The following is a 21,666-nucleotide window of genomic DNA, read 5'->3' on the forward strand; positions in this document are numbered from 1 at the left end:
GGACTAGGGTAGCCAACTGTAATTAAAGGTATTCCTGGGGGTTTATTCACATGACTTGTCCCCACACCCCAGCCATTAGTCGGCCAACACATCCAACCTTGTGACGCACTGCCTTCCTTTGCCAATTGGAAAGCACAAAGACTCATTACGCAATTGGATGATGCTTGACTGTTAGCCAAACAGCCTATTTTTTCCTATTTTCAACAGTTTATAAATCTGGTAAAGAGAAATGTTCAAAGAAAATGACAGGAATACAATAGTTTTTAATATCTCTATGATTTTTCTCCAGTGTTGCACAGGGTAGTGTCCTGGAGAATTGGTAGAGGTGTTCAAAGTCATGAGGCGGCTGGATAGGGCAGACAGGGAGAAGCTGTTCCCACTCATAAAAGGATCAAGAATGAAAGGACACAGATTTAAAGCGATTTGCAAAAGAAACTAATGCGACATGAGAAAAAACTTTTTCACACAGCGAGTGGTTGGAACCTGGAGTGCACTGCCTGGAAGTGTGGTGGAGGCAGGTTCAATCAAGGCATTCGAGAGGGAATTAGATGATTATTTGAATAGAAACAATGTGCAAGAGTTATGGAGAAAAGGCAGCAGAATGGCACTAATTCATAATACTCATTTAGACAGCTGGTGCAGACATGATGGGCTGAATGACCTCCTTCTGTGCTGGAACAATTCTGTGATTCAGAAGATTGACCATTAATTCCTGGAGGCTCCAGGCCAATCCTGAAGAGTTGGCGACCCTACTTGGGGCTGGTCTGACCTATTTCAGATGCCACACATCAACTTAAAATGTTTGGATAGGGACCATTGGAATTTGAAGTTCCCATCATTATTTTTGTTGCAAGAGACAATCTCCAGCACCAAAGGAAAAAATGATACTAATAGTAGCAGATTCTATTTTTCAGAATGCAGAAGACTGACACAATAGTTTCTGTTCACTATTTTGTAAAGTTTGTTGTTGAGTCCAGTTGTTTCCCATGTTCATTTCTGCTCGTAACTTCCTCTTCCTCTCTGACATGATTGGTCAGTTGGTCAGCTGTGGTTCAGGGGATGGTATTCTGAGTCACCTCTGACACAAAGGCATGGGCATACAATCCAGGCTGACACTGTCAGAGGTATAATCTCCTGAATGAGAGTTTACCGGTCTTAACTCCCTTGCGAGCCACAAGTTTAACTTCTATAAATAGAAGTAAAAATCCATTATTTCAAAACTGTATTTACAATTTTTCTTCCACTTTTATTATGTGATATTGTTTTCTTTTTTTTTTCAGGGAGTTTTATTACCTGGCATCTGAGCTTATGTCACAACAGGCAGCACTTTTGCTGAAGATTCCCACTATGTACCGATTGGCACCTTGCCTTGCAATTTCCTTTGTTTTAACAACTGCCTTAAGCGATGGAAGCCTGGAGTTCCTGGCAAACCTTAGTAAGTAAAGTTATAGAATCTGTTTTTTTCATTTCCTTTTAACAACGGTAGCTCCATCTTTTTAACCCCATTTCCATATTCCTTAATGTCCCTCCTTCCCAAGTAAATGCCCATCTTGCTCGAAATGCCTGTTTACCGGCTGGATTTTATGCTAACCTGTAGGTGGGTTTGAAGGCGAGGGGACAGGTAAAATCCATCACTGGCGTGCCTGCTGCCTACCTACAGGAAGTAGGGGAATTCCTAAATCATTGTGGTATGACCATTAGCTACTGAAAAAGGATGAGACCTGTCTAAGCCGAGAGAGAAGTACATGGATGAGTACAGACTGGAAAGTCTTAGTATCACCAGACGGCATTGGAGAGAAAGTTTTAGGAAGCTTGAGGAGTTGTCTGAGCCCTGACATTGGTAGAGTTGGCTGAGGAGATTTTCAAATCCTCCCACTGGCATCCATGGCTAACAACCTCGACTCAATGGTAGCACCCTTGACTCTCAGTCAGATGGTTGTAGATTTAAGCCCCACTACAGACTCTTGAGCTACGCTGACACTTTGGTAGTGCAAGGGAGTGCAGCATTTTCGGACACACCATCTCTCAGGTGAACTGGGAATGCTGCCGTTCAGGTGAATGTACAAAGCTCCATGGCATTATTAGAAGAGACTGATACATGCCCCTCAACCAATATCACCAAAAATCAGATTAGCTAGTCATTCATCCCCTTGCTGTTGGGAGCAAGTTGGCTGCCATACTTGACAATGTTAGAAAATTGACAACACTTCAAAAATAATTTTATTGACTGTGAAGTAATTTAAGGTGTCCTGAGGGTATGAAAGATGTTAAATAAATGCAACATTTTCTTCAGAGCTTATTGGAATCGAGCAACATTAGCTGGATTAGAAAGTAGCAAATGTGTGACCCCCACTTTTATAAAAAGAGGCAATGATTTCTCAAGTTACAGACTTATTGCAATTGGGGTGAAAACAGTTGAGACTCTGATGAAGGATACTATTATCAACCATTTGGAAGGACAGTGGTTGATATGAACGTACAAACAAGGAGCAGGAAGAGGCCATTCGGCCCCTTCAGCCAGCTCTGCAATTTAATAAGTAACCTCAAATCTGCAATTTTACAGTAACCTCAAATCTGCATCCCCCATGCCCCCGATAACCTATCACCTCCTTGCTCACCCAGAATCTATCCACCTCTGCCTTTAAAATATTCAAAGGCTCTGCTTCCACTGCCTTTTCGGGAAGAGAGTTCCAAAGACTCACGACCCTCTGAGAGAAAAAATTTAGCTTCATCTCCGTCTTAAATGGGCGACGCCTTATTCTTAAACATGGACCCCTAGTTCTATATTCTCCCACAAGAGGAAACATCCCCTCCACACCCACCCTGTCAAGTGAGGTGGCAGTGACTGTCCTTGACATCAAGGCAGCATTTGACCGAGTGTGGCATCAAGGAGCCCTAGCAAAACTAGAGTCAATGAGAATCAGGGGGAAAACTCTATGCTGGTTGGAGTCGTACCTAGCACAAAGGAAGATGGTTGTGGTTGTTGGAGGTCAGTCATCTCAGCTCCTGGACATCACTGCAGGAGTTCCTCAGGGTAGTGTCCTAGGCCTAACCAACTTCAGCTGCTTCACCAATGACCTTCCTTCCATCATAAGGTCAGAAGTGGGGATGTTTGCTGATGATTGCACAATGTTCAGCACCATTCAGACTCCTCAGATACTGAAGCAGTTCATGCCCAAAAGCAGCAAGACCTGGACAATATCCAGGCTTGGGCTGATAAGTGGCAAGTAACATTCGTGTCACACAAGTGTCAGGCAATGATCATCTCCAACAAGAGAGAATTCAACCATCGCCACTTGATGTTCAATGGCATTACCATCACTGAATCCCCTACTATCAACATCCTGGAGGTTACAATTGACCAGAAACTGAACTGGACTAACCATATAAATACTGTGGCTACAAAAGCAGGTCAGAGGCTACGAATTGTGCGACGAGTAACTCACCTTTGAAAACCCCAAAGCCTGTCCACCATCTACAAGGCACAAGTCAGGAATGTGATGGAATACTATCCACTTGCCTGGATGATTGCAGCTCCTACAACACTGAAGAACCTGGACACCTCCCAGGGCAAAGCAGCCCATTTGATTGGCACCACATCCACAACCATCCAGTTCAAAGAACAAAGAACAAAGAATAGTACAGCACAGGATCAGGCCCTTTGGCCCTCCAAGCCTGCGCCGATCATATTGCCTGTCAAACTAAAACATTTTGCACTTCCGGGATCCGTATCCCTCTATTCCCATCCGATTCATGTATTTGTCAAGCTGCCTCTTAAACACCACTATCGTACCTGCTTCCACCACCTCCTCTGGCAGCGAATTCCAGACACTCATTACCCTCTGCATAAAAAACTTGCCCCGCACATCTCCTCTATAGTTTTCTCCTCTCACCTTAAATCTATGTCCCCTAGTAATTGACTCTTCCACCCTGGGAAAAAGCTTCTGACTATCTACTCTGTCCATGCCACTTATAATTTTGTAAACTTCTATCAAGTCGCCCCTCAATCTCCGTTGCTCTAGTGAGAACAATCCGAGTTTTTCCAACCTCTCCTCATGGCTAATAACCTCCAGACCAGGCAGCATCCTGGTAAACCTCCACTGCACCCTCTCCAATGCCTCCATATCCTTCTGGTAATGTGGCGACCAGAATTGCATGCAATATTCCAAGTGTTGCCTAAACAATCTATACAGGTGCAGCATGACCTCCACTACTGTCGCACGGTAGCTGCAGTGTGTACCATCTACAAGGTGCACTGCAGGAATTCACCAAGGCTCCTTAGTCAGCACCTTCCAAACCCACGACCACTGCTACCTAAAAGGACAAGGGCAGCAGCTAGATGGGACCACCACCACCTGGAAATTCCCCTCCAAGTTACTCACCATCCTGATTTGGAACTATATCACTGTACCTTCACTGTCACTAGGTCAAAATCCTGGAACTCTGTTCCTAATAGCACTGTGGGTATACCTACACCACATGGGCTGTAGCGGTTCAAGAAGGCATCTCATCGCCACCTTCTCAAGGGCAGCTAGGCATGGGCAATAAATGTTCACCCAGCCAGCGAAGCCCACATCCCATGAATGAATCAAAAAATAAGTCCCCTCAGGATCTTATATGTTTCAATCAAGTCACCTCTTATTCTGCTAAACTCCAGCTGATATAAGCATAGCCTGTCCAACCTTTCCTCATAAGACAACCCGCCCATTCTAGGTATTAGCCTGGTAAACCTTTTCTGAACTGCTTCCAATGCCAATTAGCCTGACCTCGGTCGTTGGTAAGATTTTAGAGTCCATTATTAAGGATGAGATTTCAGAATACTTGGAAGTGCATGGTAAAATAGGGCAAAGTCAGCATGGTTTCATCAAGGAGAGGTCATGCCTGACAAATCTGTTAGAATTCTTTGAGGAGGTAATGAGTAGGTTAGACAAAGGAGAGCCAATGGATGTTATCTACTTGGACTTCCAGAAGGCCTTTGACAAGGTGCCGCACAGGAGGCTGCTCAGTAAGATAAGAGCCCATGGTGTTAGAGGTAAGGTACTAGCATGGATAGAAGGTTGGCTGTCTGGCAGGAGGCAGAGAGTGGGGATAAGGGGGTCCTTCTCAGGATGGCGGCCGGTGACTAGTGGAGTTCCGCAGGGGTCAGTGTTGGGACCACAACTTTTCACTTTATACATTAATGATCTAGATGAAGGAACTGAGGGCATCCTGGCTAAGTTTGCAGATGATACAAAGATAGGTGGAGGGACAGGTAGTATTGAGGAGGTGGGGAGGTTGCAGAAGGATTTGGACAGGTCAGGAGAATGGGCAAAGAAGTGGCAGATGGAATACAACGTGGGGAAGTGTGAGGTCATGCACTTTGGTAGGAAGAATAGAGGCATAGGCTATTTTCTAAATGGGGAGAGAATTCAGAAATCTGGAGTGCAAAGGGACTTGGGAGTCCTAGTCCAAGATTCTCTTAAGGTTAATTTGCAGGTCGAGTCAGTAGTTAGGAAGGTAAATGCAATGTTGGCATTTATTTTGAGAGGACTAGAATATAAAAGCAGGGATGTGCTTCTGAGGCTTTATAAGTCTCTGGTCAGACCACATTTAGAATATTGTGAGCAATTTTGGGCCCCGTATCTCAGGAAGGATGTTCTGGCCCTGGAGAGGGTCCAGAGGAGGTTCACGAGAATGATCCCAGGAATAAAAGGCTTAACATATGAGGAACGTTTGAGGACTCTGGGTCTATACTCGATGGAGTTTAGAAGGATGAGGGGGGATCTGATTGAAACTTACAGAATACTGATAGGCCTGGATAGAGTGGACGTGGGGAAGATGTTTCCGTTAGTAGGAGAGACTAGGACCCGAGGTCAGAGCCTCAGAATAAAGGGAAGACCTTTTAGAACAGAGATGAGGAGAAACTTCTTTAGCCAGAAAGTGGCGAATCTATGGAATTCATTGCCACAGAAGGCTATGGAGGCCAGGTCATTGAGTGTATTTAAAACTGAGATAGATAGGTTCTTGATTGGTAAGGGGATCAAAGGTTATGGGGAGAAGGCGGGAGAATGGGGTTGAGAAACTTATCAGCCATGATTGAATGGCGGAGGAGACTTGATGGGCCGAATGGCCTAATTTCTGCTCCTATGTCTTATGGTCATTTACATCCTTCCTTAAATAAGGTGCCCAATACTGTACACAGTACTCCGGATGTGGTCTCACTAGTGCTCTGTATAACTGAAGCATAACCTTCCTACTTTTGTACTCAATTCCCCTCACAGTCTGTTGGCTTTCCTAATTACTCGCTGTACCTGCATACTAGCCTTTTGCAATTCATGCACTAAGACACCCAGATCCCTCTGAATCTCAGATCTCTGCAATCTCTCACCATTTAGATAATATGCTTCTCTTTTATTCTTCCTGCCGAAATGGACAATTCCCCATTTTCCTACATTATGCTCCATTTTCCAGATCTTTGTCCGCTCACTTAGCCTATCTATATCTTTTTGTAGCTTCTCTATATCCTCTTCACAAAATTCTTTCCTACCTATCTTTGTCATCAGAAAATTTGGCAACAATCCCATCCATCCCTTCATTCAAGTCATTTATATAAATTGTAAACAGTTGAGGCCCCAGAACTGATCCCTGTGGCACACCACTTGTTACATCTTGTCAATCTGAAAAAGACCCATTTATGCCTGCTCTCTGCTTCCTGTTAGCCAGCCAATCTCCTCTCCATATGAATATGTTACTACCTACATCATGAGCTTTTATTTTCCAAAATAACCTTTGATGTGGCACTTTATCAAATGCCTCCTGGAATCTAAGTGCAGTACATCCACTGGTTCCCCTTTATCCACAGCAAATGTTACTTCCTCAAAGCACTCCAATAAGTTGGTTAAACATGATGTCCCTTTCACAAAACCATGTTGACTCTGCCTGATTATCTTGAACTTATCCAAGTGCCCTGCTATAGCTTCTTTAATAATAGCTTCTAACATTTCCCTATGACAGATGTTAAGTTAACTGGTTGATTAGGAAAAGCTATCTTAAGTTTCTAAGGGGTACGTCATGTCTGACTAACTTTCAGGAACTTGATGGGGTCACATAGCCATTGACACAAAGATGAGGGAGTTAATGTTACCTACCTGGGTTGTAGCAATGCATTTAACAGTATCCCATATAATTGGTACTGGATGGATAGATGGCAAGCTATTCCTGAAAACTGATGCATGACTGAAAGGTAGAAAGAAAAGGTTGGTTGTGTATGGCGAGGTGACAGACTGGAGACCCACAGTGTTGAAGCTTCTACCGTCTATCGCTTTTATAAAGTCTCAGAGGACAGAATATCAATCAAGGTGCTTAAGTTTGCAGGTAAGGCCAAACTGTGTGCAGTAGCTATTGTCTACAGCCAAAAGGGATCTGAATAACCTTAGCCAATAGTGGCAGGCAAATCTCAATACCACTAAGTGTGTAGTGATGAGGTTTGGTGGAAGAGCATTAATGTGGAATAGGTGTTTTCTGATAATGTGCTTGAGGTAACAAAGCAGAAAAGAAATCTGGAAATTTTGGGTAGCTCGGTCATTCAAACTGTTAGTTTGGTACTTACAGGTAGCCAGTAAAGATTTGGTTGTGTCTCCCAAGTCCAAGATAATGATTTTAAAATTATATCTAGCTTTGGTGAGGCAGCCTCGGAATAATGCTGTTTACCTCTGGTTTCTATTTTACTGGAAAGAAATAGAATTACTGAAATGAGTCAGGAAGATTCTCACGAGATTGATTCTGAACATTTTAGGGCAGAGTTACGAAGAAGTGTTCTCTAGTCTGGAACTTTGTTCTTGCAGAAAGTAGGAGAGCATGAGAGCACATTATAGACCTTCAAGGGCAGACTTTGAATCTGAGACAGCTAGTAAGCATGAGGAGAGGCAGTGGCATAGTGGTATTGTCACTGGACTGGTATTCCAGAGACCCAGGATAATGTTCTGGGGGCTGAGTTTGAATCCCACCATGGCAAGTAGTGAAATTTGAATCTAATAAGCATTTGGAGTTAAAAGCCTGCTGATGACCATGCAACCATTGCTGATTATTGTAATAAACCCATCTGGTTCACTAATGGAAACCTGCTGTCCTTACCTGGTCTGGGCTGCATGTGTCTCCTGACCTGCAATGTGATTGACTCTTAAATGTCCTGGCAATTAGGGATGGGCAGTAAGTGCTGGCCTAGCTAGTGACACCTACATCCCAGGAATGAATTTACAAAAAGTTTTGGCATGGGATTTGCAGAACAGTAAAAGGTGTTGGAGGACAATAAGAAATTTTGACAACCTTTTATTTTTAACGGGCGATGGAATTGCAGATCAAACAACCAGCGTGTCCTTTCCAGTAAAGGGGTCACAGTGCTATTGGTTGCAGGATCCCAGTAAGAAGCTGGATAGAAGGTGATGATGAGTAGCTTAGATAAACTTTTCCTGCCTTGCTATGTTGCTAAGAGCTGCACAAAGTCTCGAGGAGAGCGTACATTTTCTCTCTTTGTCTGCCAATGTTGAACAGGAGCCAGAATGTGAAGTAAACTTACGCATTTGCAACTTTTTGTTTTGCTGATTTATTTTTTGTTTATTCATTTTTAAACAGCTGAACTTAATCCACCGACCAACATCAGAGTTATAAACAGACTGCTCGGAGAGCTGACATTAACTTGGAATGACAACCTCAGTGAAGACATAAAGAATCGGAGTGACGTTAGATATCTATTTGAGCATAAGTACTTTGATTCTCATGATTGGGAAGTAAGATGTCGTTCTTTTCTCTCTATTATGTCAAAGCCTAATTCCAATATTTCATAGTTTATTTGTAACTTTCATTTTGGAGACGTGACTTTCAGTATCCATCGTATATCTCCACTTTCCAGAAAGGCCCCAATTTCCCTTTAAGAGGTTGGCTGTCAACAGCAGCAAAGTTACCATAGATGCCACATTCAACTGGCAATAAAAAAAAAAATGCTTTACTTTTCCCTCCCCTCTCTAAGACCTCCACAGCACAACTGAGCACAGGGGGGCGGAGTTTTGTGCACCCACCAGCGGTGGGAATTGTGGTGGGTGGAGGAACTGAATTTGCCGTGATGGGAAAAGTTTTCCTGCTGGCGGAAAATTAGTTTGGAATTCCCGACTTTGATGGTGGGTTAAAGGTGGCTCAGGTTTCCCGCTGATCTATGTCGGCAATCCCATTTGCATCTCATGAATGCTTATAAAAGTTGGAATCACATTCCTGCACCAAATTAGGGGCCCCAACAGTGGATAATTAGAACGGTCTGTTTCCCAACTTGCATAAGTGGCATGTGCCTGGCGAGCCTTACATCATCAAGGACTTTGAGTTACGTAGATGCCGCTATCGCCTACCTTTAAGAGTGATGCTGCAAGATTTTGGGTGCCTGTTTCACAAGCTGCACCAAGGCTGGATAGGGGAGGTGGGCTTATAGGGGAAAGGTGGAGACGGTGTACGGAGAAGTTGTGGTGGAGGGGTGGGGGGGCGCTGTCCATGGAAGGAGGAATGTCCGGGAAAGGATGGGGGGTCTTAGGGGGTGGGGACAATGGCGTCGTTGGTGGAGTCCTCAGAGGGGGTGGTGGGGGAGCTCAGGGTACTAGTGATAGGAGGAAACAGTCACAGTCAGAGGAGATGAAAGCCAAATACTGCGGATGCTGGAAATCTGAAATAGAAACAAAAAATGCTGGAAAAACTCAGCAGGTCTTGCAGCATCCATGGAGATAGAAACAGAGTTTCGAAGAGAGCCAGACCTGCTGAGCTTTTCCGGCATTTTTTGTTTGTATTGCAGCCGGAGGGGGAGTGGTATACAGTCAGGTTCAGGGTACGAGTCTGGTGGGCGAAGGTGTCATCAGGTGGGTCAGGAGGGGGACAAGAGTTTTTTGATCAGTTAACAGAGAGGGTTGATAAGGGTAATCCACAAACAGGACTGTCCCGGCAGACCGATCTTGTCAGCCTGTTCCTGCCCCATGGAACTCATTTCTTGCTATCTTGACTCCATTCTCTCTCCCCTTGTCCAGTCTCTTCCCACCTACATCCGTGATTCCTCTGACACCCTACATCATATCAACAATTTCCGGTTCCCTGGCCCCAACCGCTTCCTCTTCACCATGGACGTCCAATCCCTCTACATCTCCATCCCCCACTGGGATGGTCTGAAGGCTCTCCGCTTCTTCCTCGAACAGAGGCCTGAACAATCCCCATCCACCACTACTCTCCTCCGTCTGGCTGAACTTGTTCTCACACTGAACAATTTCTCCTTAAACTCCTCTCACTTCCTCCAAATAAAAGGTGTGGCTATGGGTACCCGCATGGGCCCCAGCTATGCCTGTTTCTTTATGGGGTATGTGGAACATTCCTTGTTCCAGTCCTACTCCGGCCCCCTCCCACAACTCTTTCTCCGGTACATCGATGATTGCTTCGGTGCTGCTTCATGCTCTCATCTGGACCTGGAAAAATTTATTAATTTTGCTTCCAATTTCCACCCCTCCATCATTTTCACATGGTCCATCTCTGACACTTCCCTTCCTTTCCTTGACCTCTCTGTCTCAATTTCTGGTGATAGACTGTCCACCAATATTCATTACAAGCCTACCGACTTCCACAGCTACCTCGACTACAGCTCCTCACACCCCGCTTCCTGTAAGGACTCCATCCCATTCTCTCAGTTTCTTCGCCTCCGTCGCATCTGTTCTGATGATGCCACTTTCAAAAACAGTTCCTCTGACATGTCTTCCTTCTTCCTTAACCGAGGTTTTCCACCCACAGTGGTTGACAGGGCCCCTCAACCGTGTCCAACCCATCTCCCGCGCATCCGCCCTCACACCTTCCCCTCCCTCCCAGAACCATGATAGGGTCCCCCTTGTCCTCACTTATCACCCCACCAGCCTCTGCATTCAAAGGATCATCCTCTGCCATTTCCGCCAACTCCAGCATGATGCCACCACCAAACACATCTTCCCTTCACCCCCCTGGCAGCATTCCGCAGGGATTGTTCCCTCCGGGACACCCTGGTCCACTCCTCCATCACCCCCTACACCTCAACCCCCTCCCACGGCACCTTCCCATGCAACCACAGAAGGTGCAACACCTGCCCCTTTACTTCCCCTTTCCTCACTGTCCAAAGGCCCAAACATTCCTTTCAAGTGAAGCAGCATTTCACTTGCACTTCCCTCAATTTAGTCTATTGCGTTTGCTGCTCCCAATGCAGTTTCCTCTACATTGGAGAGACCAAACGCAGACTGGGTGACCGCTTTGCAGAACACCTTCGGTCTGTCCGCAAGCATGACCCAGACCTCTCTGTCGCTTGCCATTTCAACACTCCACCCTGCTCTCATGCCCACATGTCCGTCCTTGGCCTGCTGCATTGTTCCAGTGAAGCTCAACGCAAACTGGAGGAACAGCACCTCATCTTCTGACTAGGCACTTTACAGCCTTCCGGACTGAATATTGAGTTCAACAATTTTAGATCATGAACTCTCTCCTCCATCCCCACCCCCTTTCCGATCCCCCTTTTTTCCAATAATTTAAATAGATTTTTCTTTTCCCACCTATTTCTATCATTTTTAAATGTATTTCCATCCAGTGTTTTATCTCTACCTTTTAGCCTATTTCGATCCCTTCCGCCCCACCCCACCCCCACTAGGGCTATCTGTCACTTGCTCGTCCTGCTTTCTACCCTTAATGTCACCTATTATCACATTCCTTAGATAATATCACCACCTTCAACACCTCTTTGTTCTTTTGTCTGTGACATCTTTTGGTTATCTCCACCTATCACTGGCCCTCTATCCAGCTCTACCTGTCCCAACCCCACCTTAAACTAGCTTATATTTCACCTCTCTTCTATTTTTCCTTAGCTCTGTTGAAGAGTCGTACGGACTCGAAACGTTAACTGTGTTCCTCTCCGCAGATGCTGCCAGACCTGCTGAGCTTTTCCAGGTATTTTTGTTTTTGTTTTGGATTTCCAGCATCCGCAGTTTTTTGCTTTTATCTTTGATAAGGGTAATGTTCTTGATGCGATGTACTTGGACTCCCGTAAGGCATTTGATGAAGTGCCACACAACAGACTCGTGAACAAGGTTAGCGTCATAGAATTGAAATGTCAGTAGCAGCGCAGAGACAACACTAGTTGAATAACAGGAAGCAGTGTGGTGGTCAGGTTTTGTTTATATAGGGGTTCCTGAGAGGCCAGAGTTAGTGCCGCTGCTTTTTTTGATATGTGTTAATGATCTAGACTTGGATGTACAGGGCAAAATTTCAAAATTTGTGGATGAAACAAAATTTGGGGCAGGATTTTTAATTTGGTGGGTACGCGCACTCAGCGGGCCCAAGAGCAGCTGGGGAACAGACCCCCAACTGCGATTGGCCCCTGACTGCAATTTCACGCTGACTGGCCAATTAACAGCCAGTCAGTGTGCAATGTGCGCTAACAGGCTCAGCACTGCCGGGGTAGGGGTGGGAGGAGGGTGAGCACTGAAGCCAGCGCAGGCACGGGGGGGGAGCGCAGAATGAAAGCTCCCTGAAGGCAGAGACAGCTGCCTCAGGCAGCTGAAGAATTTAAATGCAATAAAAACAGATTTTAAAATCCAGAAAAAATGCCCACCCATCAGAATCACTCACCTGACCACATACAAGATAAAAATCCTGTCCACACGTTTTTAATTTTTAAAATTTAATAACGGAAACCTCATCCCGCCCGTGGATGAGGTTTCCTGAAAAATGCAAAGGCCGCCTGGCCGATTTGCCCACCCGCCAACTGTAACATTGGACGGGCAATGAAAAGTCCCCCGTTAATTACAACTTTAATTGCCTTAACCGGGCTCTTAATTGTCGGTCAGCGCACTTCTGATTCTTGTGCACGCCTACCGGCTGCAATATCGTGTGAGTGCGCGATGACATCACCCGACGTCACCACGCACTGTTTCACACTCGAGTGGGTTGGACGCGTGCCTGCACAGCGTGTGAAAAATTCTGCGTTGGAAGTATTGTGAACCATGAGGAGGACACTGTAGAGCTTCAAAAGGACATAAGCAAGTTAGTGGAATGGATGGACAAGTGGAGGTGACATTTAATGCAGAGAAGTGATTCATTTTGACAGGAAGAACATGGAGAGGTAATATGGAGCATACAATTCTAAAGCGGGTGCAGGAACAGAGGGACCTGGCACAAATCACAGGGAAATTTGAGTGAGCGGTTTATATAGGACCATGGGCTTTATAATTAGGGGCATAGAGCACAAATACAAGGAAGTCAAAATAAACCTGGAGCATTGTGCCCCGTTCTGGCACCACACTTTAGAAGGATGTGAAGTCATTCGAGAGGGTGCAGAAAAGATTTACAGAAATGGTTCCAGGGTTGAGGGAATTCAGTTATGTGGATAGATTGGAGAAGCTGGGGCTGTTCTCCTTGGAGAAGAGAAGCGTGAGAGGAGATTTGATATAGTTGCTGAAAATCACGAGAGGACTGGACAGATAGAGAGTAGACAGGGAGAAACTGTTCCCATTGGTGGAAGGATCGAGAACCAGAGGACACCGATTTAAGGTGATTGACAAAAGAAACAATGAAGACATGAGGAAATACTTTTTTTTTACACAGTGAGGATCTGGAACGCACTGCCTGGGAGTGTGCTGCAGGCAGATTCAATCATGGCTTTCAAAAGGGAATTGGATTGTTATCTGGAGAGAAAAGTCTTGCAGGGCTACGGGGGAGGGGTGGGGGCGATGGGGAAGGGACTAGGTAAGTGATTCTTAATGGGCCGAAAGGCTTTCTTCTGTGCTGTAACCATTAGAACGAGCATAAGATGACACGTGATAACATCAGGCAAGATCCCGACGTCATCGAGCACTCCATAAGACCATAAGACCATAAGACATAGGAGCAGAAATTAGGCCATTCGGCCCATTGAGTCCGCTCCGCTATTCAATCATGGCTGATAAGTTTCTCAACCCCATTCTCCCGCCACTCACACGGTACTTCAGTCGGTGGTACCGTGCAGGAGTCGGCAGTGCACCCCCTGACAGTTCAAAGGCCTACTAAGGCCATTAAAGTAATAATAAAGATCAATTTTTCGCTGCCCGTCCAACTTTACGGTCGGCGGGCAGGCGAAAAGGCCAAGCGGCCTTTGGGCGGGCGGGACGAGGTTTCCAACAGCAAACAAACAAAAATAAATAAATAAATAAATAATGTTTACATTTCATTCATAAGTCGTCCCTGCTCGCGTGACAGAGTCGCATCAGGGGAGGCGTTTTTTTAACATTTCAAAATTCTTTGCTTTTAATTTTTTAAAAACCTTCAGCTCCCCGAGGCAGCTCTGTGGCCCAGGGAGCTTTTCCTGTGCGCACCTGCGCAACGTTCTCCGCTCGCCCTCCCCCTCAGTTGGCCCGCGAGCGTGAAACTGTGGCCACGGCCTGATCGCGGCTTCCCGGCCGCTGCCACTTGCCCCAGCCGAGCCTGCCCGACGGGGGCAAAATCCTGCCCTGCGATTCTAAGGCCCGAAGCCTAAGGCCCACCTCAAGTTAAAATCACCGCTCATGCTTCTCTAAAACCACATGTTTGCAGCCATTCCATATTAATAAGCCACACTTTTAAAAGTAACAATAATGAAACGAGTCCCATGAATGCTGCCGGATACCTCAAAGCCAGTTAAGTATATTTGAAGCACATTCGCTGTTGTATTATACGGTGGGATCTTCCTGTGCCATTCGCCGTCAGGATTTACAGGTACCACCGAAGCCAACGGGCTTTTGGCTGGCTCGCCACAATTTCCGCTCCTGTTGTGAGGAACCCAGTTTTGGAAAAATTTAAAGGATACTGAATTTTGGACATTCTTCCTCCTGAGTTACTTTTTAAAAAAGTTTGCAATATTAGTTTGGGGCTGTGAACATGCCATTCTCCAAGAAACCACGGGTCAGGATAGCTGTCCAGCGGAGAACACCTCGGTGCGGGGAGGTGGGGGGGGAGGGGAGAAAGAAATTCTTTGTACGTCTGAGTTAAAAAAGAACTGCTGCTGCCGGGCTAAATTAAGACTCTTGCTGATTGGTTGAAAACACCTGGCCTAAGGGATGTATCCTTTGAACGTCCTGGGCCGGAATTTTCCGGTCCCGTCACACTGGCGGGATCTCCCGGTCTCGCCGATGGGAAGGGAGATTTCAATGGCTCTGCCGTGGGAGGGGTGGGGAGGTGGGAAACGAGGCTGGAAAATACCGGCCTTGATCTTTAAGACTATTAATCAGTGAGTGTGTGTGGGAGGGCTTTAGACGCAGGCTGCCAGGAAAACACTCTCTCTTTCCCTCCCTGTGCCTCACATTTGTGATTCATGCAGCCTAAAGTGGGATAAGCCTTTCCTCAGAAATGTCTCTTTGGAATACATCATCTGTTTTTATTGAAAGTCTGCAAAGTGGTGATAATTAAGAGTCATCAAGGGCAGTTTCACCAACAAATCCATCAGAAAGAACATTCAGATCTGTTGTGCCCAGGGCCGGTATTTTACAGGGCCCGACACGCACGGGATTAATATGATGCGCGATGACGTCGGGCGTGCGTCCCAATGTCATCGCGCACTCGTGCGATATTTCGTTCGGCGGGCGCGTGCTGGAGCCGGCTGCACGTCCGCCGATAATTGAAAGCCCTATTAAGGCCATTAACGAGCTAATTGACTTCAAATTGACTTTGCCTGTCCAGCCTAACCGTCGGCGGGCAGGCAAAAAGGCCAAGCGGCCTTCACATTTTTTTTAGGAAACCTCAACCACCAGCGGATTGACGCTTCCCAAAACTGATCCAAATTAAATAACAGCTTGGTTTTGAATTTAAAAACATGTCCCATCTCGTGGGACATAGGGGACATGTTTCATTAAATTTTAATTGCCTTTGTTCATTTTTTTTTAAAAAGCGCTTCGACCTCCCTGAGGCAGCTCCGTGCCCCAGGGAGACTGAAGCGCTCTAGCGCGCGCGTGTGCGAACTGTGCACCAGGCCCAGCTCTCCCTCCTCCCCCCCCCTCCCCACCTGCCCCCACACAGGTAGCGCTCAGCGCCACCGCTCGAAATCGCGGTGCAGAGCCGATCGTGGGCGGCGGTCAGCTCCCTGACCACTCCCGCCGAGCCCGCCCGACAAGGGAAATATTCTGGCCCAGGATCCTGTTAGATATCAACAGCATCGAGATCTTTTATTTTATCCTTCTAAAAGAAACTTTCCCATCCTTCATCCTCTGCATGGGACTGTGTTTCATTCGTTCTGTTTTGTGTTTGCGTGTGAGTGCATGGGGATCGAATATCTGTTTTTTAAAAGGGGAAAATTGTTACATTTCTAAACTACAACTTGTATGTTAACCAGTTTATTAACTTGTTTTTATTATGAAGTTGTTTGTTTTATAATACATCAATTTTTAGTGTGCTTACTGAAAGAAGTCTGCGTAGAGTCTTTTTATGCTGGGAATAAAAGGTAAACAATTGGCCATTTATGTGGTTGAACTAAACGTTTAAGCTATTTTTGTGACCTGTGAAGGAGTATGGGCTAGAATTAACTGCACACTCCTCCCATCATAGTCTGTAACACTGCCCGCAATGGGTCCTGCTGAAGCAGGGTCAGAAAATCCCGCCCAAAAGAAACCAATTTGCACAGACAAAACACCCTCAAACAATAATGACACTAATTGTTCAAACTTGTATCACAGCATAAGACCATAAGACCATAAGACATAGGAGCAGAAATTAGGCCATTCGGCCCATCGAGTCTGCTCCGCCATTCAATCATGGCTGATAAGTTCCTCAACCCCATTCGCCCGCCTTCTCTCCCCGTAACCTTTGATCCCCTTACCAATCAAGAACCTATCTATCTCGGTCACTAATACACTCAATGGCCTGGCCTCCACAGCCTTCTGTGGCAATGAATTCCATAGATTCACCACTCTCTGGCTAAAGAAGTTTCTCCTCATCTCTGTTCTAAAAAGGTCTTCCTTTTATTTATTTATTTATTAAGCATTGCAGGCTTCCAAACACAGAATACATAGAAACTTTTGAGTTACACAGGGGTGTTTCCATGCGAGTTAAAAATGTGCTTCTGGACAGAAAAGAAGTGACAGTAAAAGAAAGTAACTGGACTGTTGAAGAGATCCAACCGTCAGGTATGGCAGCTGTCTGTTTGAATATAACTAACGTGTGAGTGCGCATATGTATGTATCTGTGTACATGTTTTATTTATTCTTTCACGGGATGGTTAGGTCAGCATTTGTTGCCCATCCCCAAGTGCATTTGAGAAGGTGGTGGTGAGTTACCTTCCTAAACTGCTGCAATCCACCTGTAATGTATCTAATGTACTGTCGATGTACATATATATGTATAAGATTTGTGTATGGATACTGACATTTATAGGATCGACATCTTCCATCTTTAATGGGAGGCAGCTTGCTTGGAGCAAAAACATAAGCATGGGTTTGTTGGGCCGAACAATCTTTTTCTGTGCCACCTATTCCAATGTATCCTATACGCAGGGCATTCAGTCACAGAGGGCAAATTTTACGGGCAGCGGGATTTTACATTCCCGCCGAAGCCGATGAGGTTAAGAATGTCTCGCCGCATTTTACGGCCCCATCCCCGCCGAAACGGGGCCGTGAAATTCTGCCCATCGCGCGCGGGTTAATGGTCTGATATGTTTCTTCATTCTAAAGTGGCTTCATTGCAAATGTCTTTAGGAATGGCGCCATCTTTACTTTGATTTGACTGTTGTGCCGTCATGATTTAGGAAGTGCGCCAGGGCCCATGAGATGGCGCACAGGAGATTTACCAGAATGTTCCAGTGATGTGGGGTATTAGCTACAGGGTTAGGTTGGAGACACTGGGGTTGTTCACCTTGAAGCAATGGAGGTCAACGGGATATTTAATAGAGCTGTACAAGATTAAAAAGGAGGAACAGCACCCCATCTTCTGATTAGTCAATTTACAGCCTTCTGGTCTCCGCGTTGAGTTCAACAGCTTCAGGCCGTGAACTCCGTCCTCCGTTTTGAATCTCTTCCTCCCAAGTGTTAGTCTGTATCTTGTTCTTATGTTATTGCTTTCAGGCAGCACTGACCTTCCTTCTGCTTTTAACACCTGCTGTGGACCAATGCTTTGTGCCTTTAATATTATCGTAACCACTCCCTTTGCCTTGTGTTCCATGATGTCTTTGTTATTTAATCTCCCCACTCTCTAACCTATCCCAGGCCTTCTCTTTTGCCCCGCCTGCTCCTCTCCCCTTTCTCAACGGCATAAAACCCATCACAGTTTTACCTCTCTTCAGGTCTGGATCAGAGTCATATCGACTCGAAACATTAACTCGGGGCAGGATTTTTAGTTTGGCGGATGCCCGCAATTGGCGGGCCCGGGAGCAGCTGGGGAACGGACCCCTGACCACGATGGGCCCGCCCCCCCCGGCTGTGATGTCACTCTGGCTGGCCAATTACCGGGCAGCCAGTGTGAAAGGCGCGCTGAAAGGCTCAGCGCTGCCGGGGTGGGGAGTGCCGGAGGAGGGCGAGCGCTGAAGTCAGCGCGGGCACGGGGGGAGTGCGGAATGAAAGCTCCCTGACGGCAGGGAGCTGAAGAATTTAAATGCAAAGGATAAAGGTTTTGAAAACCTGAAATAAATGGCCCACGCATCAGAGTCAGTCACCGGTACATACGGATGATGAAAATTCGGTTCAAACATTTTTATTTTTTAAAAAAAAATTAATATTGGAAACCTCGCCCTGCCCGTGGATGAGGTTTCCTGAAAAATGTTAAGGCCGCCTGGCCGATTCGCCCACCCGCCAACTGTAACGTTGGCCGGGCAAGAAAAAAAAATCTCAGTTAATTATTATTGTAGTGGCCTTAATAGGCCTCTTAATTGCCGGTGTTGGGCGTGTATCCAACTCTCGCGCATGCCCGCTGACCAAAATATCGCACGAGTGCGCGATGACAACATGACGCTCGCCCGACATCATCGCGTACAATTCCGTGTACAAGATTATGGCAGGTTTAGATAGGGTGACAAAGAAAAGCTGTTCCCATCAGCTGATGGAAGAAGGATGAGGTTTATGATTCAGGTTTATGATTCTGGCCATGAGATGCAGGGGCGATGTGAGAAAAAACTTTGACCTAGCAAGTGGTAATGTCTGAGAGCTTGCTGCCTACCAGGCCGGTGGAAACAGAGATGATGAATAACTTCCAAAGGAAATTGGATAGACAGTTGAGAGAAATAGAATGTTAGAACTATGGGAGTTGAGCAGGGGTATGAAACTGACTGGATTGCTCGAAAGAGAGCTGGCATGGGCTCAATAGGGCAAGTGGCCTACTTCTGAGTTGTATTGACTCTAAGGGTGGAATTTTCCATGCTTGCTGGCATCGGGCACGTTTGGCTGTGTGAGCAGACAATACAACAAGAAGGCCGAAAATCAGTTTCACGACGTCGTGAAACCCGTTTGCGATCATCCGCTCAGCCCGTCAATGGCGGTCCATGTTTCCTGTCATTGGACATCTGGAACCTCATTATAAAACATCTGCATATCATTATAAGCCCAGACCGCCAGAATCCTTGCTGGATCGTCCGCCCATGTTGACGGGAAAACATGCTGACGTGTTTCACAGCAGCGTATATAAAGCATGCACCTGGCGAGCTACACTTTGCTCGGGACTTCGATGTTTGTTTGCCTACCTTTCTTCAGACAGCACTCGCAGTCATCAGCGCCAGTCTTTGCAGGCAGCACCACATCACTTTTAGGGGTCTCTTGAGACCAGCCATAGGGTGGGGTGGCTTTTCAATGGCTGCAGGGCTAGGGCTTGCTTGGGGAAAGGGGAGAAGTGGCCTCAGGCAAGGGAAGAAGCTGCAGGGCGAGGGTAGTACTGGGGAAGGAGGATATCCCAGGGTGTGTGAGGGGGCACATGTTGATCTGTGCAAGTTGCCTCAAGATGATGAGGACTAAGGAGGCAGTCTCCAGGGGAGGTGAGGCCAGATGGATATGAGAGAATGGAGGGTGATGTCCCTTGTGCTGACAGTGAGTGAGATGCCAGTGAATGTGTGATGGGCTTGAGTGTGTGAGTTTAGAGTGATGAGATGGTTGCCGTACCCTGGTGGCATGGAAGAGATCATTCATCCTCTATCTGCATTAGGTAGACAATCTCTTCTGTGCAGCATTGGCACTGATCACCACTGCCATCGCCTACCAATCCATAGTGGCGAAGTTGCCACCCCTCCTGCAGCCAGATTGGGGGTAGAGGACATCACAGCGGGCCTCCACAGCGTCCAAAAGGCGCTCGAGGGGCGTCTCACTCAACCTGGGGGCTGCAGTCTTCTTGCCTCTCAGGGCCATGTCTCCTGTGCAGCAGCCCTGGGCTGGAAGCACTGAGAGGCGTGTGGGCGGCTGCACTTTAAATGTGGTGCCCGGCATGGTGAGGTGACAGCAGGGTGATTGAATCGGAGCCCGCCCACCATGGAAACACCGTGTTTCCCAGGAATGCATAATTAATGTGGCAGAATTGGGACGATAGAGTGAGAAGCCCCCATTGCGGCCAGCGGGTAAAAAGTCGGTTTTCCCGCCCGCTACCACACTTAGTGCAAACCTGGGATGATCCTGCCCTATGATTCTATGATTATTCCCTCATATTGGAGGATTGGATCATGAGAAATGGAATTTCAGTTCCGCCTGCTAATACCTCGATGAGCGCAAGCAGGACTCAACCTGCTTAGTGTTTTCTCCAACTCTGGAGCCTCACTTGCCAAAAGTGGGTCTGTTATAAAAGCAAAGAACTGCGGATGCTGGAAATCCAAAACATTTTGTTTTGGGTCTGTTATAACTGCGTTCCATTAAAGTTGGCGTTGAGCTCTTGAAGCCATTTCTGTATGCATTCTTTCAGTACACAAGGCCAGAAACATTCATTCGCAGCAATGGTCCTCAATGAGTTTGTTATCAGAAGTGATGGCCTGCTTGGAGCCAGTCAGTTGCATTACGGACTGCTTAATATTGAAGCTTCAATGCTTCAATGTGCAGATATTTGTGTATAGACTGAAAAGAAACACACACAGGCTAGTGTAACCTTTGTAGAAATTAAAGGCATGCATGGTGATGGTGGGGAGATTGAGAAATTTTCAATTGGCACTCTTTACGTTGGAAAACAGGGCACTGGGGATTGAAACTTGGAAAACAATTGCCACCCAATGCCTGTCTGAGGCCCATCCAACAAGATGTTCATGCGAGGAAGAGGCTTTATTAAAATATTTAAATTAGCATTGCTCAGGAACAGGATTGCTTGATTCGGGCTGTACATTCTCTTCAGTTTCACTTCAAAGGAAAATGTATTCTGATATCTGTGTCATTCTGTCATCATTCCCATATTATAAGATCATAAGAAATAGGAGCCAGATAGGCCCTTCTGCCCTTCGAGCCTGTTCTGCCATTCAAAAACACCATGGCTGATCTGATTGTGGCCTTTACTCCACTTTCCTGCCTGTCCCCCATAACCATTGAGCCCCTTGTCAATAAAAAATCTGCCTAACTCGGCTTTGAATATGTTCAATGACCTAACCTTCACTGCTCTCTGTGGAAGAGAATTCCAAAGACTAACAACCCTCAGAGAGAAGAAATTCCTCCTCATCGCCATCACAAACGGGAGACCCCTTATTTTTGATCTGTGACCCCAAGTTTT

The 21,666-nt window shown here is 46.3% G+C and overlaps 1 protein-coding gene across 2 annotated transcripts in view; it reads left to right on the forward strand.

The window, feature by feature from the left end:
- The window catches only part of LOC144682607 (interleukin-13 receptor subunit alpha-2-like), a 62,930-nt gene that overhangs the window by 22,647 nt on the left and 18,617 nt on the right, over positions 1-21,666 (forward strand). For both annotated transcript variants that reach the window (XM_078545098.1, XM_078545099.1), the window contains exons 2-4: positions 1,281-1,435; positions 8,611-8,765; positions 16,994-17,138. In XM_078545098.1, the coding sequence (XP_078401224.1) occupies positions 1,309-1,435; positions 8,611-8,765; positions 16,994-17,138 (427 nt within the window). In that variant the 5' untranslated portion in view covers positions 1,281-1,308. The remainder of the gene's footprint in view (positions 1-1,280; positions 1,436-8,610; positions 8,766-16,993; positions 17,139-21,666) is intronic.

Source organism: Cetorhinus maximus, chromosome 7 (genome assembly GCF_964194155.1).
Source record: "Cetorhinus maximus chromosome 7, sCetMax3.hap1.1, whole genome shotgun sequence".
Taxonomy (NCBI): domain Eukaryota; kingdom Metazoa; phylum Chordata; class Chondrichthyes; order Lamniformes; family Cetorhinidae; genus Cetorhinus; species Cetorhinus maximus.